Here is a 20839-nt window from a genome sequence, read left to right as displayed (position 1 = left end):
TATAACATCATAATATAATATAATTTTGTTCTAGTCTAATTAGCTAATCTAAATATCAAGGTTTACGATCGTCATGAGCCGGAACAAAAGTGCGATTTATGAAGCAGCAACGCTTATTCTGTTAGCTCGTAGCAGTCAGCGAGCATCAAAATCTGCAAATAATCTTCAGGTGCTTATGGTGGAAAGAAGCAGCCGTAGTTCATTCATGGTACAACCTAATCTGAAGATTACTTACTGTTAGATTATTACAGACAGTGTCAATACATATACAGTACAGTACTTGCGTCATATATTGCCTGATTAAAACCTGATAAATAGTAAATCACGTAGCTAACTAGCATGTTATATCCCATAGCATAGTTGAATTTTGATGTTACTTGCTGTTAGTCATATCTTGTTGCACTGAAAGATTGGGTAATTCACGACTTAATCAAGCATACGTCCCATAGTTATTAAGAATTTAACGATAGATATTGTATTTTCTATTAATTTTAGCCTCGAGCTGCGGTATTTCCTGGAGGAATGATCGATAAAGCTGATTTTAGTGATGACTGGAAAAACATTTATCAGAAAGAAGTAGATTGGCTCAACTTAATTGAAAGCTTACCAAAAACCTGTGATCCTCGTACGTCCTTGTATACTAGGTCGAGAGATTCGAGTTTAACGGCTGATATCGGACTACGTATTTCTGCTATTCGCGAGACTTTTGAAGAGAGTGGAATACTGCTATTACGGAGCTTGACTGACGGTCTACCTGAAAGTAATTCCGGAGGTACCTTTGCTAGTACAATAAATATATCTAGTGAAGAGCTTAATAAATGGAGGGTTATGGTACGTGAGAATGCTACCAGGTTTATGGATTTATGTAGGTAAAGGCAAATCTATGGATTACTGGTTAAATCTAGTAATAATCCACTGCACATCTATGGTTTCTTTACTTTTATGATTTAATATTATCTTAGTACTGTACTGTATATTAGGCATTTAATGCTATCAAACCTGTAAAATCGTTTTAATGTACAACTGAATTTTTATAATCTACAACGGTTTAGTTATAATATTTTATGTACTAGTAATAGTACTCATACTGTACAATTACATGTACTATGATTTAGAGAATTGCAAGCTTTACCAGATATTTGGTCGTTATATGAATGGAATAACTGGTTCACACCTCCAGGTTTTAAGAAACGCTTCAATACTAGTTTTTTTGTTTGTTGCACTGAACAAATGGATGATGTGTCTGAGGATGCTAGGGAAGTCACGAAAACCTTCGTGAGTAATAAGTATAAATACCTCAACTCTAGCTATGATAGAAACAAAATGGTCGATAATTTTAAAATTTCTATTGATAATATAAAGCTATTGGTATCTAGCTGTAATATGTACGAGTATATCTAGTGTATGCAATAATAAATATGTACCAGAAAGCGTAGATCTAGTGCTTGCTACTGCTTACTTGTGTATATAATTGGATTGGAGTAATATAGACTCATATTATCAAATTCAGATCACCTAATATATTAACTCAATGTAGGATTGCATTCCAATTAACGATATTTAATTTAATCTTATACTCTAGTGGACTCCTCCACTAGGCGTACTCCAACAGTTTGCAAGCAAGAAGCTACTACTATTTCCTCCTCAAAACGTGGAGCTCTCGAGATTGCTTAAGTATATATTTGTAAACTTAACAATTGTGCTTTTCTCTCAGCATAAATTTTACAAGGAACGTAAAACCTTTTGTATAAATTACAGTACAATAGCGCCATCACACTTAAGAATGCATACATTCAAAATTAATTATTCTAAGTGTAGTATACATTGCAATCTCATCTTCAGTTTCAATTAGCTTTAGTTCAGTTGAAGAAGTCTTGAAGTTTTCGTATAACCGGGCTCGTAACCATCCGACATTGCTGCATCTGCCGATACTTGTCAAATGCAAAGATGGCAATATGGTATGTAATATATTTATTCACTGTTAATATACGGGCTATAATATTTTCTTTCATTGACCTTTATCATCGTTTGATAAATACTCATAAGATAATATCGTTGTTGTTATAAACATAGTGTTTAACTCATATTGATGATTTACCTAAGAAGAGTATTCACTGCAGAGTTTATTGTTAATTTATGTTTTATGCTAGACATACGAAGTTCTTTTATTAAATCCCTAGCCAGGGCAATAAATTGACATACTGTAATAATTTTAATGATGCTTTTTCAAAATTCTCAGACCGTAATGCCGGGAGATTCACTGTATCCTTTGGATTTACTTTCTCTGCAAAATTACGAAGGAGAAGCTCCTGGAGAAGACGCTGTACTTATAAATAGGAACAGTGAGACAATTGAGCAGGTTAACAGCTCCTCCGAAAATATGTATCGTTGCGTCTTTCATGAAGAATATTCTAATACAGTTAACCCAAGTCATGATACATGGTCAACTCTGTATTGCAATATCAATACTGCTGACGGCCATAAACCGCCGCAATTATTTTGATGGAATTATTAAGAATATACACATAAAATGTTATATAGGTCCTAGCGTCTTACTAGCATTATTCGAATTTAGTTTTCATGTTTTATCTTGCTTATTCTTGCATAAAAACTGGGTTTCATACTTTGTATCGGATAAAATGATCATCGAAGATATTTAATTTATTAATTATTGGAAACGCAAAATGGATGGCACGATAGTATATGGCTGTAATCAGTGCTTTCCAAAATACAGTATAATTAAGCATTCTAGAAAAGGTATGTTTGAGTCATCGTGCAGTGCGTCATACCTGGCTAACTATGATACGTACTTATAGAGTTGAATTCTTAATAATATACACCTATACAATAAGTAGCGTTACTTTCATCAACACCGAATCTATCAGTATTTACTACGCTGATTGGCTACTGGAAATTATTCTTGCTCACTCAAAATTTCCAACATATATACTTTATTGGACGTAATATGAGCCTTTACTTTACTACGGACTACTAGAAGAAGAACTGGTCTTCTTCTAGTTAGTCCATGACTTTACAAATACGAGGATGATAAAGAAATAAAAGTACAAAATACTAAATCGTTAGGACTGTGTATTCAGAATTCATCAATACTACTGCTTATCACACAATGTTCATTACGGAATTTGCAGTTTATAGTATCAATTCAGGTTGCATTAAAGTTTTGCATATCAAAAATACGTCTTTGTCGATTGCGATTAAGAGATGTTAATCGCAAAATACAGAAGCTTTATACAAGAAGTATTTTTAGAGTACAGGATTTTTGTGAGCTTACTGTCTATATAAATAAATAAATTATACACTTAACACTAGGCCCGACCACGCACGCGTATTCAAGGTATATCTCCAGGGTTGTGGACACTTGTGGTCCATGTTACCAACAAGGAAGATTGGCGTTAATAATTAATTAATTATACTGTACAGTAGTTTTATAATTCAGCAGTAGTAAGATTGGGTTAAGTGCCCATACGCAAGTAAGATGAAGAAAAGTAACCCTAGTGATGCTTCTACATTGATTCTAATTTCTCCTTCTAATGGCAAACCACATTCTCAGTACGAGACACTATTACTGAAACGAAGTAGTAAAAGTTCTTTCATGGTAAATTAAATTATTTGACACACGAGAGTTCTACTGCGGTTAGATCTTTATAAGTCTGCAAACAGTACAGTACGTTCCTGGCCTGGACTGGCCAGTCTTTTTATTCTGTTAATCATTTGTTATGAAATTCTGCCGTGTCCAGTATACTGTATACTCGCATATTACTTACGTACATACTAGTAATTATAATTAGGAGAATTTGCTTCGGTGCCCGACCCTACAATCTAATTTACTTTTATCAGCATTCAAAGCCTGATTTGAATAACATCTAGTTAAATCGATATATCAATGTTGTACTGCAAAATCATTAGTGCTGAAGGCACAATACTAAATCTTGTGCTGTACGTCCGGTAATGATATATAACCAATATCTTAATCGTAATTTCAGCCAAATGCCTGTGTTTTCCCCGGTGGAAAGGTTGAAGATACAGATTTTAGTGAGCAGTGGCGTGATCTGTTTTGCCAACATTTCGATTGGCAAGAAATTTTGCAGAGCTTGCCTAAAAGCTGTCTACCTCGTTGCGATTGCTACAACAAGCTAAGGCAATCGTGTATTCCAGCTGACATTGGATTACGCATTTGTGCAATAAGGGAAACATTTGAAGAATCTGGAGTTCTATTACTTCGCAACTTTAGACACAATCGCTTACCCGTAGACGGATCACATGGTAACATTGGAAGTGCTCATAACTTGCCAATTCAGCAACTCCAGTACTGGAGGCGCCTAGTCAATGAAGATTCTTCCAATTTTCTCAAGTTATGCAGGTAACTATGCATCGTTTTATAGCCAGAAGACGAAATTCAAATAATTGTAAACCTCATAAATCACTTATAGTTCATAACCATTGTATTTATTACACATTTTTAATACAACAATTATCACTTTTTAAATACAGACACTTCAATTCATTGCCAGATATTTGGTCATTATATGAATGGTCTAACTGGTTAACTCCGAGAACTTATCCCAAGCGATTCGACACTGCATTTTTTATATGCTGTGCAGAAGGTGAAATTAATGCATCACAGGATCAGGCGGAAATAACCTATTTGCATGTAAGTACTTTACTTCTTCTCATATTAGTCTCGCTATCATGCAAATAAGTCTTGGAAGAGCTCTATATACTGTACTTCTCGTATTATAGGACATATATTTCTATGCTAGTATAAGATACGCTGCAACGATTTAAAGCGAGAATCAGCTTATTTTAATACTTTAGCATACTTCGCATCCTTCAATTTTTAGTGGTTCCATATACCTGATAAATAATTCTATAAATAATTTTGTCTAATTACAACTTACCATCGCTAAACTAAAATTAGTGGACAACTCCAGAAGAAGCACTAAAGAGTCATGCAATCAAAAAGATCTTTCTGGCTCCACCTCAAACATATGAATTGAGCAGATTATGCAAGTAAATGAATTTAATTAAACAATGTATGCAGTGTCGCATTTTAGAATTGTTTTTATGTAGGAGGTGAAGCGAAATCTTAAGTGTCTTACGTAGTAGATAGCCTGTTCTTTTAAATTAACTAAGCTTAGCTAGACCGGATGGTAGATTTTCGATAATTCTGAAATTTCACTCTTGATAAACTATAGCGTATATTGTTCCTACAATTGTTTAGTGAGTACTTTCTTCTACCTTACGGATATAGCTTCCACACTGTACCAGAAATTTTGCAGTTTGCTAGACATAGGGCCATGAATTTTCCAACGAAACAATATCTTCCTATTCACTATCAATGCAAGGATGGACTCCTTGTAAGTATTTATATAGCGTAATTTTATTTATTTTGTAACTATACTGCCGCAATCATTATTTTTCCATAAGTCTACCGAAGAGTATTTTGCGGATAGCCCTTACCTCACTGCGTTAATTTAATAAATAGTCGTTGCTGCCTGGTGACTCTTTATATCCAGAAGACGAACAGCAAGAAAGTAATCGACGCATCACTTCGAATAAGAGTATCTCTGAATTGAGAATATCATCCGAAAGAGTAAATCGTGTAGAATATGAAAAACGGGATAAGTCTAACTATGTAACCACCTATCGCGTGGAAGTATTACCAGAAAATTTTTCTATCGATGGTCATAAAGTACCTTACCTAGAATGGCAAAATGTACAATCTGATAGCTCAAAACTGTAAATTTTAAAAGCTAAATAATGCAATACGCCAAAGTGAAATCGCAAAAAGTTCATACAAAGAGCATTTATATTATTCATAAATAATAAATATCAGTTTTGAGTATATTATGCATATCGAGATTTGTAATGGCTTTTAAATTTTTAAATAGTAGTTATTTAAACGTTGCCGATATAATCGAAGTTCATAATGCTCTGAATAGATATGTAATATTCTGAATTACATTTGCAAAAATGCATGAAAGTGTTTACTACACTATGCTTATATAGCGTTTGCGACTAATGTTAGGATTGGGTTTGTGCTTGATAGTGCAACCCTCTATTTATGACAAGTGATTCTTGGATAGCGGATACGACCGTAAATTACTTAGTTATCTGACAAAATAAACAAGATTTATAAGCTTGAAGCATGTCTTGTATGGTAGATATTTCATATTTATATCGATAAGTCAGACTTTATCTCAGATGACTAAGATAACTTCATTCTCATTCCGATCGACTTTTTTTTGTGTATCAATTCTAGATGTGATGATATACAGTATGTACTTTCAATTAACTGGAAATACGTATAAGCCGGATCATAGATACGTATGGCGTATTGAAAATGTTTAAGTAGCTCTGACTAACTGTAAACTAAAAAATATGCAAATTTTTATTATTTTACGCTACGATTAATTTAATAGTTATTATATATATTATTAAACTATCTTTATTGAGGGACACACCCCACATAAGATTTCATAGTTATTCAACAACAACCCCCGTGAAACCATCTAGTGATTACTATAATGTATTCAATAATCGGAAGGAGAATAATTATAATAAAATTTATTTGATGAATGCTGCAATGATTGCAGGAAAATAGAGACATTATAATTTATGGAGTATGGCCTCGTATGATACTTAAAAGTGTAATTCGTTTATATAACAAGATTATTTGCCCGTTAAGATTTAAGAATTGCATCATTTCTTTCACTAAAGAAATTAACAAATGAAGTCCCTGTATCATCTACGTGATTGCAGAGTGCAGATATTGTGAGTAAAGGTCAATCATGTGCCGTAAGCACCCGTATCGTTATCAAGGTACTACGGTAATCTATTTATATGGATCCCAGAAATTATGAATCGTATTAATTTGAATTTATACAAGCCAAGTGGCAAGAGTGATGTAGTAGAGAATTAAAAAATTTTTTTGAAAAGAATATATGTAAATAACAACCTTAAACAGGCAACGGAAGAAACGTGAAAAATGATAATAAAATTTGATGTTCTATTATACTTGATTAATGTACTGATCATGGTCAAAAATTTTAAGAATAGCGTTTTGCTAGCTTCAACGTGTATGATATACGTATATCCTAAATACAAGAAAAATACTTGGTTTTAAATTATGGAGATGTTTATATATCTGTACTTACAAATAATATTGGATACGCTTTATGTGCAAGGATTTTCGAGATCATGTACAACAAAATAAGGTCACTGAGTACTGAGCACTGTGCACATGTATTGACATATCTAAAAAAAATCAAGAAATCGTCCATCTCGCGTCTAATGTAACGGTAGGACAGCTTAAACGAAGTGTTCAAAGTAATTTATGCAAAATGGTTAGGGCTACTGTACAGTACAGTGTATATTTGCATTTACATCTGTTAATACAGTACTGTACAGTACTAAAGTAACGTGTTGCATTATGTTACATAATATTTATGTAACAAGAAGTTCTGAGCTCATATATTAATTAGAACAGTAATTAGATATCATTGTATAACTACTGTACTAACAAAATAAATATTATGTCAGTTTATCACTTAACTAACTAATAATAAAAAGAAACTCATTCGTAATTGATAGACTGAGATGGACAGGCAACAGGTGAAAAACTGTAACAAATGTCTAACTTTAAGATGTACCATGTTGCATAAGGTTCGCAAAGCCTACCTGTTACATTACTATTACTTGCTATAGTATTATGCAGACGGAAGTGTCCCTGAGCACTGAACAGGCATAGTTGCTGGAGTGAATAGTTATGTTAGTAGCAGAAACTGTCAGTGTAGTATATACTTTATTGAGTACCTCAGTACAATGATTGAAGCGCATTACACGCTTTATTAGAATGCAAGCATCCGATATTCAAACTCTACACGAATTTGCAACTACAGGTAGCTTGCATATTAAAATATCCTAAAACTTTGAAATGAAACAATCTGCCACTAGTAGTACTCAAGTCAGTAATGCTAAAATGTATACGTGGGCTAATTTACTATTATCGGAACCAAACAAATTAATAATGAACACTAAGTAGAAAGATTAGCCAAAACATTTGTCATTGTCATACTGAGTTTATCAATTTTCATGTTCTTTCTTCCTTGTTGAAAAATATATCGAAGACGTTGAATCAAAGCAAATGAAATCGGAATAGGTGCATCGTTGTTATAAATGCGAATATTGACTGTTATTACCGTAGTTTTCAATAAATGACTCGATTTGCACGTTAGGGATAATGATCTCCAGCATATAATTATTGTCGGATTTAAAATAAAACGGTAGACATGCAGTTAAAATCGTTTCCTTATATCACGGCCAAAGGGTCTCCATCGACTTTAGAAGTAATAATTTCGATTCTATTATCTAGTAGTGATCCTAAGTCCAATTTTAACTTATTAAAGAGGTAACCACGTTCAGTATTAGTGTGGTCACATAGCAAGACACACGTCCCACTTGCGACAGCAGCTAAAACATCATGATGAGACATCTCTCCCGTTAGATAAAGATCAGCTTTTACACCTTTTAGCAAGGAACCACCTGCTCCAGCAACCACGGCTACCGTTCGGATTAACTTCTTTGCGATATGCTCTTGTCTTTCCTAACAAATAAGCGCAATTTTAATATTTAAATAAAGTATTCTGTCCTTCTAGTTACCGTATTAATAAGAAACGACTTTTCTTAAAATACCGAGATTTCCATTACGCTTAAAGGTTTATAAAAATCTGCAGCAAGCCTCAATGATGATAAGTTCAAATGCTTCTTTACTTGAGCTATCAATATTTGTAAAGATACAGGCTCTACCAAACGACAAATACGTCCAGATCCAGTACCTAGAATTGGTTTCTAAACAACAGCAGTATACGGTAACACATTGTAAGTAATAATTAAATAAGTAGACCTTAAAACATGAATTGTATTAATTGTACGAAATCAGAAGATTAACTTACACTAGAAAGCTTAGTAATTTGTAGGTTATCATTTCTATCAAACATTTCATGGTACGAATCTAGAATCTGAAACATCCCAGATCTGGAACACGTAATTCCATATTTAACGCAACCTTTAGGATCTCTAAGTAATTAAAGTAAAATTAAAAGATGTTTAGGAGTGCTGTATCATTTGATGAACAGAAAATCTACACTCACACAAGATCAGATACAATTATGTCCTGAACTGAGTTTTCTTTATTGTAATTATTTAGTACTTCTGACCAATTGTGTTGCTTATCTTTGCTAATATACATTTCTAGCTTGTAATATCCACTGGCACTCTCGTCAAAGAAAGGAATGACTGGTTGTGTAGTATATTCCCCTAGGCACGATGCTAACCAGTCCGTAACCCCGCCTAATCAAAGATAAACCTTTTAATTGTAACGATGTGGCTTATATAATTAGGTCAGTTCCTAAGATTATCACCCGTAGTACATTTAAACAAGCTAACAAAGTTGTTGTTTTAAGTCGAGCCAATTTTAGACCTAAAGTCTGCACAAATATCTGCAAGTATACACTATACAGTAATATGCCCTCATTTTAAATTAAGGCTCTTCATGTATAATAGTTCAGAAATTTTAGTATTTATCGTCTAAGAATAAGTATTTCGCAATTACTGTAAGTTATATCGGGGACTACCCAAGTTCCCTTACTAGTCGCTAGACATAAGCTTGCGAGTACACCGTTCAATCCAGGTCGGTTACCGTACGTATACATATTTTACAAGGTACATACCTTTTAATGAATCATATATCGTATGAGGAGAATAAACAGCAATCCTGTTTTCAATTGCACTAACTAATATCCTCTCTTTCACAGAAGAGTTGGTCAACTTCTTTAACGGAGCAAATATAGGCGGATGATACGATAAGATCATATCTGCTTTTTCGGCAATAGATTCTTTTAAGACAGCTTCGGTTAAATCATTTGTAATCATTAATTTTCTCACTAAATGAGGTTTACTTGGCTCAACAAGCAATCCAACATTATCCCATTTCTCAGCTAAAGAATTTGGACCAAACCTTTCCAGTTTAACTACTACTTCTTGCAACTCCATACCGTACGCTCCTGCAAAATTGGATAACTGACGATAAGAACTGACTCGGTAAAGTGACTTTCTGAGTGACAAGAATGTATTCAAATATCCACATTTGGTCATAACAGCATCACAAGCTTCAGGTCTTAAATAATGGCTAAAAATAGGCACAAAAGATGAAGGCTACTTCGTTACGAATACAGAGCTGAACGCCTGATAGACATGTACAGGATCAAACTAAACGATAAATTTACATAATATAAATGTAAATTAGTTTACGTCTTAATGTATTATATTATTACAATACGTGTACGTATTATGCAGAACGTATTATACTGTACTACAGTAATCAAAGAGATGCAGCAGTCATTTAGCAATAACAACATTAATTTAACATAATTTATAAGTAAGGAAATAACCACAGCTTTTTAGAGATACATACCGTATGTGCAATTGATATGAATGAACTACGGCAGCGGGTCAAAAAAGTAGCAAGTTGCATTTATTACAGTACGAATCTTGAAGTGTGCAATGTACTGTAGTACTGTACACGTACTGTAGACTAGTAGAACTAATCAATCAATAAGAGGATTGTGTATGGAGCACTGGTTACCTCAAGTTGCATTTATTACGTACTGTACAGTACGAATCTTGAAGTGTGCAATGTACTGTAGAGTCTACTGGTGTCCGTCTGTACTGTACGTACTGTAGACTAGTAGAACTAATCCATCAATAAGGAGGATTGTATGGAACACTGGTTACCTCAAGTTGCATTTATTACAGTACTGTACAGTACAGTACGAATCTTGAAGTGTGCAATGTACAGTACTGTACAGTACTGTACAGTACAGTACTGTACTGTAGAGTCTACTAGTGTCCGTCTGTACTGTACGTACTGTAGACTAGTAGTAGAACTAATCAATCAATAAGAGGATTGTATAGAGCACTGGTTACCTCTACTGTTGCACTACTGTAGTAGACTTCAGCACGCATTGAATCAGTACTGTACGGTATTGCGCTTTCTTTTTTTATGTTAAGCTGGTTCAAATCGATGAATTCGTTATTGCAACGGTACAGCAGCAGTACCTGTAGACGATTGAAGAGTGCAATATGTCGAAGCGCAAGGGAGTTCGATTTGATGAAGAAAATTTGCAAGCATTAGCTAGCGATGACGTTAAACGTTTCAAAAGTAAGCATTCACTGGACAGCGATGAGGAAGATGATCGAAAGCAAGTTGATAAACTAAATGAAGACGATATTGAAGGACAAGAAGACGAAACAGAAACGTATACGGATGACGGAATGAAAATTACACCTTTTAATTTGAAGGAAGAATTAGAGGAAGGCTATTTTGACGCTGAAGGTAACTATTTTGCAAACAAGGATGATGATGTGAGTGATAACTGGTTGCAAGCTGTCGACTGGAACAAAATTAAAAATCAATCAAATAAAATCGAGCAGGAAGATAGTGCTCAAAGTGAAAAAGTAGACAAGCTTCCACCTGACGGTATCTTGAATGCTCTAAAGGAATTGGCTGCTTTCTTGCTACCTAAAGAAACTCCGATACGAGCTATTCGTCGTTTCGGCGGAAACAAGGGTAGCTCAGCTAGTCAAAAATGGAAGTTAAAGAAAGAAAGATTTCAGCCTGCAGATATTGCAGGTACTGCAAATACTGAAAAGGAAGAGGACAATCGAAAAAAGTGCGAACGCATAACTGAAATAACAGATCTCTTGCTTCACAATGACAGGACAAACATCTATCATGAAAACTTAGAATATATCAATCATCAAATTAGCTTACTAAGCGAAAAATCGAAAGATGAAAACAATGACACGGTTAATTGGTTCTATAAATGGAAAGATGAAGAAGATGCAGAGGTCTTTGGACCATACAGTAGCGCACAAATGCTTGATTGGACAAATCAAGGTTATTTTCCAGATGGGGTTTTTGCTCGTAGGGCCGAGACAGAAGATTCTCTTTACTACACATCGAAGAGAATTGATTTTGATCTGTACACTTAATTATATTCGTGGGAAACATATTTTGCTATTGAATATCGCTCCTAGTTAGGTACTAGTTACCTACTCACTCTAAGTCTAAACAGCTCCGTCCGTTTTATACAAGTAATAATTCTTCCTTTACGTATGCAGTATGCACATCAGGTCATACTACCGCTTGCACTAACGCTAACGTGCTACTGTAATAACTCTAGATGGATGCGCACAATGATTCCTCGTTGAGTTAGAAACTGTTATGATTCATTGAGCAAGATGTTCGTAGTGTGAATATTCGCATAAGAAGTTTCACGTTTTATTAATCATATACGTGTATACGTAAATTGATAGAAAATACAGTAATCGTCTTTAAGAACTATGAGTATAACACATCTTTGCTGCAGTAAATTCAGCTGCGTGACTAGAATTAAGGATTAATGTAAAATATTTGATTTTAATCATTGCATGAAAATATTATTGTAATAATTATCTAGTAACCAAGGAATTAAGAGATGCTATGCTATTAGCAATTATGTATTACTGAGTTAACAGCAATTCTTAATTGCCTAATAGTATACCAACTTTAAATGACTTTTTATGTCATACTTGGACAATTAGAACTATAGCACCGAAAGTAAGAAAATGACTTGTTAAAGTGTTATACTTGCTTTGGGAATGACAGTAATATGCCTTACGAGTGTATTCCCGGCATTGTAGATCAGTTTTTTATCATTCCAAAGTTTTCATACTAATGTTATTTATTGTATCATAAAAGGACTTATACAAAAGTCAATTTTGTAAATTAAAGCTGTAAATTTATATATCTTCTTTACCAACTTTTCTTGACAAGCACCTGTAAATACGGTAATAAATATGTTATAGCAAAAGCTGTTAACTGTAAAGTGAAGCAGTGGTATACGATATTCATAGATCATACGGTTATACGGTGTAATTAATAATAATTAATTGATGCCATCCTTAGCTTAGCGCGTATTACTACTTCTCAAGTTCTCATTGCGAATTCGCAATGAGAAATGAGAGTACTGTATTATGTTTCAAAAATAGATAATAAACAATTAGTAATTATTGTCGCAATCTCCAGCCCATCACTCCATTATTGATGAAAACAGAAATTCATTAATCAGTACGGATAAACAGTTAAACATAAAGGTGTTCAATGTGCATATTTAAAGTTGAATAACATGCCATCAGCATCAAGTAAGATCGAGATTTCCATGAAATTATAATCTTCGCGCTAGTCCATAATATTTACTTGAATTAACGAAATTGATTATAGAGGTATTTATAAAAATTTACTGGCTCTAATTTTCGGCTTTACACAGGACTACATTAAAATATTTAAGTATTTTAAAAATTTGTATTCAAAATCATCTATCTGAATTATTATTATATCTCCAATATAAAATTTTTATCTGGATTATTCTTCTTTGCAAAAATAGTGGTTGTACCTTCAATAACGGAGTACAACCACTCTTAAACTTTACTTATTAAAGTGCGTAATTAATTATTAGAATCAAAGAATACTTCTGCCAATGTATCGTAATTAATTATTAGGAATTAAAGAATACTTCTGTCAATGTATCTATAAATCTTGACGTAGAAATTTTTGTATGAGCACAATTATACACAAAATTATTTTTCATTGAATTTAAATTACGCGCATATGAGTATATTGTATAATATAAATAAGAGAAATTGCAATATTTAATCATAACCCAAATCAATTTTTGTAAGATCTCGGATACTTTCGTGAAATTCATTGGAATTGATATAGCATAAACAAGAGGTTAGGTAGTAGACCGTGACCGCCAGTGTGGAATCAAATGGCAACATGATACTGAACGAATTATCCAAATAATTTGGCATAACATGGCACACAATACGGCTTATCGCTGCGTTCTTTAAATGTGCCTTTGCTGAGCTGTTTTTGACAAAATGAACAAAGAAAATGTTCAGGATGATACTTTCTCTTTGCTACAATTATACATCGGCCAGCAATTGGCTCTTCACAGTGGCAACAAATGGAACCAATTTTAGTGTAATAATGCAATTTGCAATACGGTAAGCCTTCATAATTCATAAACACTCCATCAATGAACGGTTTCTTGCATTCCTGCAAATAAATATATATAACATCAGAGCAAAATTTTCACCGAAGATATTGCTAAAGAAGGTGAAATATAAATCGTGATATAAATAGTATTACAGCGCTAATTACTATATTTATTTATTTATATAATAAGAAAGTAACGATTTTCTTACCATGCACACGAAACACTCTGGGTGCCATTGGCAATTCAGGGCCGAGACAAATTCTTCAGTAATTTTTTTATTACATGCATTACAATTTGGAGCATGTAATTCATTAAAGCAATTGGAACAATAAGGCTTATCATCAACAACATGAAATTTTTCATCAACTAAGGGCTTTTTACAAATGGTACATATAAAATGCTCCGGATGCCACTTCTGATCCATTGCTGTCAAGCACTCCTAAAACAGTAAGTTTAAGATAAGTTAGTTTATACCCATTTAGAGCAAAGCAACTATCAAATGAATTAGTTCCTTTAGGAAGTAATGCATATATAGCATATATGCACTTTCAGCAAGCACAATTAAAATGTCAAATTGAGATTTATCCAACCTCAATGTAAAAATATTACAAAAAATCTTGTCTATGGCAATAAGATCATTTACCGTGGTTATAGATTCATTGCAACCAGCGCACTTTGGTGCAAATAGATCAAAATAATCTTTTTCACAATAAGGTTTCGATTCCCATTCGTAAAATGTCTTACTAGCTAGAGAAGATCCACACTCCGCGCAAGTAAAGTGCTGGGGATGCCATGATTGATCTAAAGCAGTTAAAATTTGACCAACAATCATCCTATGGCACCCTGCACACATGCCTTTTGATTCAACATTAATCCCTATTCAAGATTAAGTAATTGCATTAGAAAATTAACAAAGCCTACTATTTAAAAACTTTGATAGTATCGATATAATCTAGTTATCGTCACAATTATTATATGTTTAAACTGTATGTATAATATGGTAAATCAATACCTTGCTTATTTAAATCCGATTGCAGCCCGCCCATCAGTGAATCTAACTTTTTTGCATTATCCTCTTCACGGTCGACGTCTATGTGTTTGCTTAAGTTTTTATTATCATTAGCGATTTTACTCGGTATATCTTGTTGATCTTTTTGAGCGCTAGCAGATTTTGAATTTCGTATGCTCCTTGTCTTCATCGTTGTTAAGGACTCCATTAAATCGTCAAGCTCTTTTGTTGCTGATGTTAGACTATTGTTATCATGTTTATCCTAAAAAATAGATCAAGCTTTAGCAAGTCAGTTCTATAAAACATTCAAAAATTTCTGTCCATTAGATCAATACAATATTTGATGCAATGAATTTAAGAAAATAAGAAGTAATCGATTATTTTATTTACTTCTGATTTAGTTAAATCATTGCTTATCAAGTTTTTATTCAATAATGCAGTTTTCGGCGGTTTATGAACTTTATCTCGCACTTCATTTCCATTTTCTAGTGAAAACAAGGATGATCATTGACTCAATAAGGTTTAAGATCAAGCTCCTAAGTTTGCTAAATACAGATATACGTGTTGATAATTGGCAGATCAACCCTATAAAGATACTATCAGAAATGTTACAACATAGCTTTTATCAACTCACTTAAGTCTTGTTGTAGGCCTGATTTATTTCCATGTTCTAATTCCTGTAATAACTTGTCTAATTCCGATGTATCTGCATTCTTGTTAACATCAATTTGTTGTTTAACTGTATAATAAGGTGTTACAATAAATTAGGTAAACGTAGCAATAGCCTAGCATTGTTACTGTTCCTGTATAATGCATATAAATTTAATAAGGTGTTTGATCATGTTTAAAAGATTCAGATCTATTATTACAGAAAAACAAAGACATTAGAAATGTCTTCATTGCTCACTATTATCAGCGGTAACTTCCTTGTTTACTGATGAAGATTCTCTTTGGTGCTCTTGATAGGATTGCACTAATTGATATGATTTCGGCGGCGGATATTCTATATTGGGCTCATTACGAAGATCATCTTGATTTTCATTCTTATTTGAGGTTATCGGTTTAGCTGCTTGCAACTCAGCCAATAGTGAATCTATTATTTGCAATCGTTAACGTAATGATGTGAGTGGGTGTTATTAACTTAATGATATTATTATATGTACGCGTACTTGTTCAGTTTTAATGAGTTGTCTGTATTATTCATAAAGCAGGCTACGGCCTACGGGTGCACATTATTTGTAATGAAAGATACAGCAATACGCGAGTATGAGCAGATTTTCACGACTAATCATTATCACATTATTATCATGATTATTAGTAATTATTGGGTTTGTAGATACTCCTGTTCATGGTTCGGTTTAAGTAAGATGGTACAAGCAATAGCTAGCCTGTACTATACCTTACAGTACAGGCTAGCTATTGCTTGTCAGATTAAGATCGATTAAGAATTTTTGAAGTGTACTGTATTTAATAACATATAAAGTAAGTACGATACGATACATTAGAGTCTTACAAAGCTGTTATGCTGTAAAGTATCGTTAAGTACATGTATTAGGTTTTTGTAGGAGTTCTAAAAAGATTTAATTGCAATCATTATGATAACACACGTACTAGTACAGTACAAGTATATTGTATGTTTCGTACTTCACTCTGTTGACATCACAAACTACATGCGTAATAGAGATAAAAAAAGAAATCATGAAATTATATCATATTACAATTACAACGATAATTATGTTATCAAGCCATTCGATCGATCGCAGACCAAATAGTATTGAGATATCAAATCAAATTAAAATTGAATGAACAATGTTCAAATAAACAGTCTAATCGTGCTGTGCGCGTAAACCTACATTGCCCAACTTCTGATGCGTACCGTAAACTTTATGAGCTAATACAGAAAGATAAAAATTACGAAAGTTTTTGTCCTATGGATCATCTCCTTCTAGTAGCCTACGATTGGCAGTATTGAAGAATATCAGCGCTGAATTATAAGCCTAAACAGTAATACAAATATTGATATCCCATCGACAAAACTAAAATTTACAATAACCTGCGGGAAAACTATGCGATAGTAGTTTAGCAACGAGTAATCAAACGCTACCACTTTGATTTCGTATATGAATTATTAACAAAATTTAGAGAAATAACGAAGACAGCAACAATTGTAATCGTACAGTAAGTTTAAAAGTTTTCTTACCTAATTCATCCATTAATTAATTAATAATTAGGAAGCACTGTGAGCTTAACTGGAACCACGATACAATTGTTGCTTGCGAGTAAATTAACTTACGGCAGTGTCCTTTTTTACAGGATAGAAAAAACTATTTGTTAAATTTATGTCGGCACTGATATACTGTACTGTACAGTATACTGTATAGTGTACACTAGAGACCTTTATATCGTACTCCTCCTGCAAGTTGCAACAGAGTCTACCGTAGTACAGTCACAGTGTACGTAGAAATCTGTTTATAGAAATCATTTCAAACTACGATGACCACTTCACTCAGCCGCAAACTATTTAATGGAGTCATACTAGCCAACACTATACAAAACATAATCTATGATAATTATGATATTATTATTAATAATATAACAGTACTACAAACTAAGATTTTGTCTATTGTCTAATGTCTAGCAGTCCGTGGCACAGTATTTTGTATCCACTGATCTCGTGCCTGTTTCACAACAACTTGTACTCTATAATGTAGTGTATTTTGTTTAGACTATCGAAGTGATGAGTCAATAATGCCTGCATGCCTAGGTAAGCGTACGGTAAAGCAGTACAAAAGTATGTATTGTACTGTAAAGTGTAAAATATCAGCACCGTCATCATTGCCGTACTGCACTTTACTGCACATTGTGAAAGCGAAAAGATATCTTTTGGGTTTTTGGTATTACAATCGGCTTTAAAATGAAACCAACTGCAAATATTATAGTTCTCTTTGCACTCATTCCAGTAATCTACAGTCAGGCACCAATTTTGCCTCGACCAGATGGATATGTTTATCATAATGGGAGTCCGGAAGCTCCTATCCATATGGAAGCTTTTATCGATCTTGCTTGTCCAGATTGTAAAACCGCCTGGCCTATACTTAAAAAACTGGCAGACAGCTATGGCCCAAATAAATTACGCATGACATTTCACATTAATCCCCTAGTTTATCATAGACAAGCCTATTACGCAGCTATGGTAAACTACATTCCCGTTAACTTTCAATGATGACAGAATAAATCGCTTTAAACTCTAAAATAAATTAGTGATATATAAGAACACGTAAGACTAGATTATCGAATCAAGTTATTTGTCCGTGTTGTTATTGTACACCACAGCACTGCAGATTATGAAACAGTTTCAAAGCAGCATTTAATAAATTTATGTGATTTAAACTCCTTTTATAATGGAAAGTAATATCCGATTTAAATTGGCATACAATTAATTAAATTAAGTTATTACTACAATTATAATTAAGTGATACAGTGCATAAATATTCTATTAGCGTTGAAAATAGAAAAATGAACATTAATTGACTCAAGTACCGGAAGTCATCTTACACGCTAATTTTATATTAACAAAAACTTCCAAACAAAATATTTTATACAATTCCTTACTATATACAGTATATTTAATTACATATCGAATTTAAAAAATGAATTCTCGAGTAACAATTAACTTATACAAATTTATCGTATTCTCAACGTAAAATACAATGATATTTAGCCACTATTAAAATGTCGTAAACTAATTCTATTTCAATAGGGTGTTCGCGCACTTGTCGCAGCGAATGTATCAGTACATGATTTGTTTAACTACATGGATGCTGTGTTTAAAAACCAGTCTGAATTTTATAACAAACCAACTTTGAAAATGTCAGGGCTACAAGTTATACAGTAAGCTATTTATTTCCTCTACAGAATTATATTATGCTGATCAACAACATATAAAAATATAGTTATGAACTTTAATGGGTATGCTCTATTGTAGCCATATTATTAAATGTATTACTAATTTGGACTTCTTATACACTAGGGCCTACGCAAAATTAGCTCATAAAGCTGCCGGAATAAGTGCTATGAAATTCGCAAATGCCTTGCAAAATAGTGGCATTGATCATACCACAAGGCTGAGTAGCAAACTGGCTTGGGAACGTAAGTATAACTAGCATATACCATAAAATACAATTATACAATTAGTTGTCAAAACGACATAGTTTAGTTAAAAACTTTCTTACATCTACCTATACATAATAATCATGCTCACTGCCCAAAGCTGATGTAAATTTTGATATGCCCATGGATACATATCACTGACATACACATCCTATAAGTTCTTTTTATATAGTAAACTGTAGATAGTGTGGATTCAACTTACAATAATACATTATTATTATTGTTGATACACTACAGGTGGCGTAACAGGAACACCGAGTTTTTTTATAAACGGTATCAGAGTGATCGGTCAATCAAATTGGACAGTTAAGCAATGGAAAAAAGTTATAGACCCTTTACTGAAGACAAAGTTTCCTCGCTTAGAATTGTAATCTCTATCTTAGTTTGATATCAATTATTTTTCTTTTCTATTCCCTGCTATACGAAGATATCTCGAATGACTAAAAGACATGTAATAAATTAGTATAGTAATTAAGTATAATGAAATGATAGAGACAATTCTTGCATGGCATAAAATTTTATGCTTTGTAAGTAGAATAAATGAGAATTAGATTTATATTGTCGTCCTCAACCATTTATAAATTCATTTTTGTAAAGAATAATGTTAGTAATAAAAATCTTCCATTTGACTTCGACATTATGCAATATTTCTTACATGTATAGAGGGTCGCAATTACTGAAAGGTTTGCAGAATGGTAAATTTAAATTCACATCGTCAAAAGAATTACGATTCGAATAATTACCGATAATTAATTTCATAATAATATGCCCTTTTTTGTATCAAATTTGCAATATAGCCGTAATAGTCAACCGTAATGCTCAAAAGACGTAATGCATTTATGATCTCATTAGATATATAAATCACATTAATTAATTCAATAATTACTTATCCAGATAACAAAACTCCTTCAGATTTGCGTAAACACATTGATCCGTTAATATATCATTAATAAGAAATCACGTAAGCGCACGGATATCATAGTGCGGAAAAGAATAAAGTTTAGATTAATCGCTAGATGCCGCTTGATAAAATTTTAAATCCTGCGCTTTTGTACCGTTGAGCTTGCAGTTCAACGGAGACTTTGGTAAAACATTGATCTCCTTCATTCATGTGCAAAACAGGATCCTTCATTATCGTAGAATTTAGCTTATAATACGAATTGTAAATAATCTTAGTGAACTTACCTTTTTATTGATAACGATATTATAAATAGATTTCATAGTAACCATTATCGCTTCATTTAATACCGTTTGTCTTATGTAGAACGATTATAATAAAAGTAGTAAATGGCGGCTTTTATTATTCATTATAATGAATGAGAGAAATCCAAATCGTACTATCGTGATGTTAAACACAAGATAAATTACAACTGTTTCAAATTTAATATGCTTACTGCTATGTGCGATTTTAAATATTGGATACTCGTAGACTTTACATATATATTAATATAATATTGCATTCCAGTTATAATAAGAGGTTAATAGGGCAACAAACAAAAACCTTATATAATTCGTGCTTCGCGAGCAGATTGAATAT

The 20839-nt window shown here is 33.0% G+C and overlaps 5 protein-coding genes across 5 annotated transcripts; 3 read left to right on the top strand and 2 right to left on the bottom strand.

The window, feature by feature from the left end:
• Nucleotides 1-73: 73 nt before the first annotated feature.
• On the top strand, nucleotides 74-5764 carry TRIADDRAFT_59074 (uncharacterized protein; the record flags this gene model as incomplete). Its single annotated transcript, XM_002115139.1, has 9 exons — nucleotides 74-169; nucleotides 496-869; nucleotides 1116-1275; nucleotides 2240-2359; nucleotides 4005-4381; nucleotides 4513-4672; nucleotides 4940-5031; nucleotides 5243-5378; nucleotides 5507-5764. 9 exons carry the CDS (start codon nucleotides 74-76, stop codon nucleotides 5762-5764), a joined length of 1773 nt encoding a protein of 590 aa, XP_002115175.1.
• A 2568-nt stretch (nucleotides 5765-8332) lies between these two features.
• TRIADDRAFT_28889 (uncharacterized protein) lies at nucleotides 8333-10074 on the bottom strand (the record flags this gene model as incomplete). The annotated part of the gene is made up of 5 exons (XM_002114966.1): nucleotides 8333-8602; nucleotides 8731-8871; nucleotides 8976-9099; nucleotides 9174-9372; nucleotides 9753-10074. 5 exons carry the CDS (start codon nucleotides 10072-10074, stop codon nucleotides 8333-8335), a joined length of 1056 nt encoding a protein of 351 aa, XP_002115002.1.
• A 1089-nt stretch (nucleotides 10075-11163) lies between these two features.
• TRIADDRAFT_28719 (uncharacterized protein) lies at nucleotides 11164-12075 on the top strand (the record flags this gene model as incomplete). Its single annotated transcript, XM_002115138.1, has 1 exon — nucleotides 11164-12075. The coding sequence occupies one exon, from the start codon at nucleotides 11164-11166 to the stop codon at nucleotides 12073-12075; it is 912 nt and encodes a 303-aa protein (XP_002115174.1).
• Nucleotides 12076-13921: 1846 nt separating this feature from the next.
• TRIADDRAFT_13161 (uncharacterized protein) lies at nucleotides 13922-15376 on the bottom strand (the record flags this gene model as incomplete). The annotated part of the gene is made up of 5 exons (XM_002114965.1): nucleotides 13922-14182; nucleotides 14332-14562; nucleotides 14767-14999; nucleotides 15136-15177; nucleotides 15256-15376. Coding segments are annotated over 5 exons (888 nt in total), but the record flags the coding sequence as incomplete, so codon positions are not given.
• Nucleotides 15377-17880: 2504 nt separating this feature from the next.
• TRIADDRAFT_64163 (expressed hypothetical protein) lies at nucleotides 17881-19678 on the top strand (the record flags this gene model as incomplete). The annotated part of the gene is made up of 5 exons (XM_002115137.1): nucleotides 17881-17896; nucleotides 18072-18325; nucleotides 18893-19023; nucleotides 19163-19281; nucleotides 19540-19678. 5 exons carry the CDS (start codon nucleotides 17881-17883, stop codon nucleotides 19671-19673), a joined length of 654 nt encoding a protein of 217 aa, XP_002115173.1. The 3' UTR covers nucleotides 19674-19678.
• Nucleotides 19679-20839: the final 1161 nt, after the last annotated feature.

The sequence above is a fragment of the Trichoplax adhaerens genome, genomic scaffold (genome assembly GCF_000150275.1).
Source record: "Trichoplax adhaerens TRIADscaffold_9 genomic scaffold, whole genome shotgun sequence".
Taxonomy (NCBI): Eukaryota; Metazoa; Placozoa; class Uniplacotomia; order Trichoplacea; family Trichoplacidae; genus Trichoplax; species Trichoplax adhaerens.
Note: the sequence above shows the minus strand (reverse complement) of the source record. Positions and strands in the feature narration are given on the sequence as shown.